This window comes from Zophobas morio, unplaced genomic scaffold (assembly GCF_036711695.1).
Source record: "Zophobas morio isolate AGI-343-1 ecotype UQ-CSIRO unplaced genomic scaffold, CSIRO_AGI_Zmor_V1 ptg000031l, whole genome shotgun sequence".
NCBI lineage: Eukaryota > Metazoa > Arthropoda > Insecta > Coleoptera > Tenebrionidae > Zophobas > Zophobas morio.
In genome coordinates this window covers 2,494,949-2,499,454 of record NW_026972136.1, presented here as the reverse complement: position 1 = coordinate 2,499,454, position 4,506 = coordinate 2,494,949, and the positions used below count along the sequence as shown (strand labels likewise).

General features: G+C 33.2%; 1 protein-coding gene across 1 annotated transcript; it reads right to left on the bottom strand.

Annotated features, from left to right (window-relative positions):
* Window positions 1-1,529: 1,529 nt before the first annotated feature.
* Window positions 1,530-2,642, bottom strand: LOC135139518 (angiopoietin-related protein 1-like). Its single transcript, XM_064069777.1, has 4 exons — window positions 2,555-2,642; window positions 2,117-2,408; window positions 1,827-2,060; window positions 1,530-1,763 (listed from the first exon to the last, which is right to left on the bottom strand). The coding sequence occupies exons 1-4, from the start codon at window positions 2,618-2,620 to the stop codon at window positions 1,606-1,608; spliced, it is 750 nt and encodes a 249-aa protein (XP_063925847.1). The 5' UTR covers window positions 2,621-2,642; the 3' UTR covers window positions 1,530-1,605.
* Between the last annotated feature and the right edge of the window lie 1,864 nt (window positions 2,643-4,506).

Sequence of the window (4,506 nt, the reverse complement as noted above, 5' to 3'; positions counted from 1 at the left end):
CAGAAAACAAATTAGAAAAATAGACAGAAAAACAGATAGCAAGAAAAAGAGACAGGAGTGTAGGCAGGAAGACAAATATAAACACAGACCAGAAGATAAACAAGAAGACAAACACAAAGACGGAAAGGCCGATAGAAACACCAAAAGACAAACTGAAAGATCAACAGAGAGACAGGTAACCAAAACAAATATTGAGACAGGCAGAAAAGTACACAGAAAAACAGACAAGACGATAAACAAGAAGATAGACAGAAATACAAAACAAATATATAGAAAGACTGAAAAATAAAAATACAAACAGAAAGAAATAGCCGGGATAAGACCACAGACAGAAAGACATACGGAAAGCCTGACAAAATGTCTAACAGAAAGACAGACAGGAAAACAATCAGGGAGACCGGCGGAAATGCAGAGAGAGAAAAAATAGACAGAACGACAAACAGGAAGGTACACAGAAAGAGAGACAGGAGTGTAGGCAGGAAGACAAATGAAAGAATAGAAAACGAGGGCGTTATATAAGTGCCGAAAGACAAAAAGGGATAGAAGGGATAGAGGGAGAAACAGACAGAATGACATATAGAAAGACATTAAAGAAAGAAAGACAGTTAGACAGAAACCCAGTTAGAAGAATAGACAGCAAGGTAGACAGAAAGAGAAAAAAGCAGACAGGAAGACAAACAGAAGAACGGAAAGGCCGATAGAAACACCAAAAGACAAACAGAAAGAACGACAGAGAGACATAAAAGCAAACAGATAGCGACAGGCAGAAACATAAACAGAAAAACAAAAATACAAACAGAAAGAAATAGCTGGAGAAGACGACAGACAGAAAAACGAACGGAAAGGCTGATAGAAAGTCTAACAGGAAGACAGAGAGGAGAACATAGAGGGAAGAGACAGACCGACAAACAGAAAAATAGACAGGATGACAGACAGGAAGACAAATGAAAAAACAGAAGAAGTGGACATAAGAATACAGGGAAAAACAGACAGAATGACATAGAGCAACGTGAAAGAGAGAAAGGCACACAAAAAAATACACAAAAAGACAAATAGAAATATAAAAAAACAGACCGGACAAGGCAACAGATACGACGACAAACAGAAAGAAAAGAAAAATCGACACAGACGTTTTCGAAAAAATTAGTAACACCCGAACTAGAGATGAAAATGTTGAGATTGTATCAAATTTGACGTTGGATAGCAAATACAGTATTACTTTATCGTTAGTGCTAACTTTTTTCTGTCTTATTTCCCATTTGTTGCTTAACACTCGCACTCTATAACCCGAAGATATTGACGGTAGATAGTGGTGAAAGCCAAAAGTGATAAACTATAGTTTATCACCAAAACAGAACATTAATTGAGCATATAAATTTCATAATTTTAAAATTGATGAATGTGTATTAGTTGGCATTCTCTATTTTTATAAAAATCACAAAACACTTCGTCAGTATTTTGCTAATTTTATCACGAATTGATACTAAATATGTGTTTCTTTTTCTGAAGCAGGGGAGAACCGAGTAATATTTTTCCTATTAAAAACTTTTTTATTATACTTATTTGAGGACAAAAAATTACATTTTTTTTAATTTATTTCACTTGTCACTTAGGTTTTACCATCATCCTGGCTACTTTCAAATTGTAGGGTCCACGGAACGTATTCCAGAACATCACAGTATACGATTCTAAAGTACTTTTCTCCTTGAGATATTTACCAGTTAAGTGACTCAACACACAGTTATTGTACCACCAACCAGCACCTACAAGCAAAACCACAAAACTCAAAACACAATATCTAATTTTACTACAATTCCACAACTCACTTCTATAAACCGCACAATTTCCATCCCTCCACTGATCGTTATCCCTGTCCGTCGTGGTAAATTTCATCCCTCCGTGCGACCACAACGCTTCTCCAGCAGAACCACTGTACTTCCCCAAAGTTCTCATTATGTAGTCCTCGTCTTCGCTCCCAACGCTGAAAGCGTCATACCGGGCGTAAACTTTCTTCGAATCCCAGTCCTCTAGCTCTATCAAAAGCTGGTTCCTTTCGTAGCCTACCAATTTTCCAAAATCAAGTCAACTGTCAAGCGAAAGTCTCAGAAATACCGACCTGTCAGGTAATGGAGATACTCCAACCCCAGCCAGAATTCGTTGTAGAGGTTGCCAAAACCACTCTTGTAGTCTTTCCACTTTCGGAAAAAGTCCTGGTCCCCGTTGAACCTGTTCATGAAGTAGGTCCATCCACCACCGTGGCTGTCCATGTTGCAAAGAACCATAAACGGTTTTGGGGCAAATTCTGGTTGGATGATGTAGACACCAGAGACGGAGTTACCATTGTCTTGAATTTCTTTACAGTGTTTCGGGAAATATTTTGTCGTTTTGATACTATATACACCATCGACCTGACAAAGGGGCAAGTAAATTATCTTCAGTGTTTAAGAAACTTTCCGTTGGTTGCAAATTTTATCTTATTTCTTATTATTGCAACAAAGATGAAGTTTAAAAAAATATGTTATAAGGATAAGTTAAATATTAAGTAAGTACTCACTTCAGAGCCTGGATTGGCTACAACCGCGGTAAAAAGCACAAATATTGCAATATTTAAATACCACATTGTGAGGGATTAACAGAAACTGTAAGATCGACACTTAATATTGCCTTTTATAATTAGATGAATGTAAGAAAAATTCAAAATGCATCAACGACAACGGAATTTTACAACGCTGACCAGCAAAATTTAATTTTTTACGTTATTTTGATTATTACAAGAGAATAAGCAAACAAAGATTTGCTGACTTGGAACAGGCGATAAAACTATACAAAGATCAAAGTCTTACGCAATGTAAATGATAAAATTTGATAATTTGGATTGTCTTGAATGTAAATTTATTCATTAAAGCAACAAAAGAAAGTTATCTTTCAAAAATAATACACGCTCGGAACATAAAATGGCAAAAAAAATTAGTCGGAGGTTATTTCCACAGAACTTTCCTCGCCCCTGGAGTGTCGTTTCAGCAATTCCCACAGAACCAAATAACTAAAGGGAAAAAATGCTTTTCCAGGAAAATCGAGCAATCAAAACATCAAAAGATCGAAAAATTAATATATTGAAAAATTGAAAAATCCAGAAATTGAAAAATTCCCAAAATTGAAATGTTGAAAAATTTTAAAAACTGCAAAACTGAGATGTCAAAATAGAAATATAACAGAACGGAAAAATTAAAACATTGAGAAATCGAGAAACTGAAAAATCTAAAATTAAATATCGAAAAATTGAAAAATCGAAAAGTCGAAAAATCCAAAAACCAAGGAATCGGGAAATTGAACATCGGAAAATCGGAAAATAGAATAATCGAAAAACTGAAAAACCTAGAAATTGAAAAATTCCAAAACTAAAATGACGGAAAAATGGGAAATACAAACATCGAAAAATTGGAAAACGAAAAATCGAAACGCCCAAAAATCTAGAAGCCAAAAGATCGAAAAATCGAAACATCAAAAGATCGAGAAATCACGAAATCGACAAGTCAAGAAAGTCGAAAAATCGAAAAACTGAGAACTCGAAATAAAATAACAATTGAAAAAATAAAAAATTTAAAATGAAAAAGTCGATCAATCGAAACACTGAAAAATCGAAAAAATAATAAATGAAAAAATTTAAACATGGAACACGTGGAAATTCGAGAAACCTAAAACTCGAAAAATCGCAAAATTTAAAAAATCACATTGAAAAATAGAAATATCGAAGAACGGAAAAATTGAAAAATCAAAAACTGGAAAATCAGAAAATTGAATAATCGAAAAATTGAAAAATCTAGAGGTTGAAAAATTGCAAAACTCAAATGACGAAAAAATGTGAAATCGAAAAATCCAACATCGAAAAATTGGAAAATCGAAAAGCCTAGAAATCGAGAAATCGAAAAAGTCGAAAAACTGAAAAAATGAAAACTAGAAGTAGGCCAAAATCGAAAAATCGAAAAGCTAAAAATTGAAAAAAAGGAAAAATATAAAATTTAAAAAAATCGAGCCATCGAAATATTGAAAAATCGAAAAAATAATAAATCAAAAAATTGCGAAGTCGAAAAAACGAAAAAGGTAAGAGTTCATGTATTGAAAAATCCCAAACTGAGGTATCGAAAAATTGAAAACTGGAAGAAAATTTCAAGAATCGAAACATTGAAAAATCCCAAATCTGAAACATCGAAAAAGGAGAAATCGAAAACCGCAAAAACTGAATAATCGAAAAATTGAAAAATATAGAAGATGAAAAATTCCAAAACTCAATTGACGAAAAAATATGAAATCGAAAAATTGGAAAATCGGAAAATCGAAAAGCCTAGAAAGTGGGAAATCGAAAAAGTCGAAGAATCGAAAAATTGAGAACTAGGCTAAAATTGAAAAATCGAAAAGTTCAAAATTGAAAAAAAAGAAAAAAATTAAAATTAAAAAAATCGATCAATCGAAACATCGAAAAAATAAAAAATCAAAAAATTGAGAAGA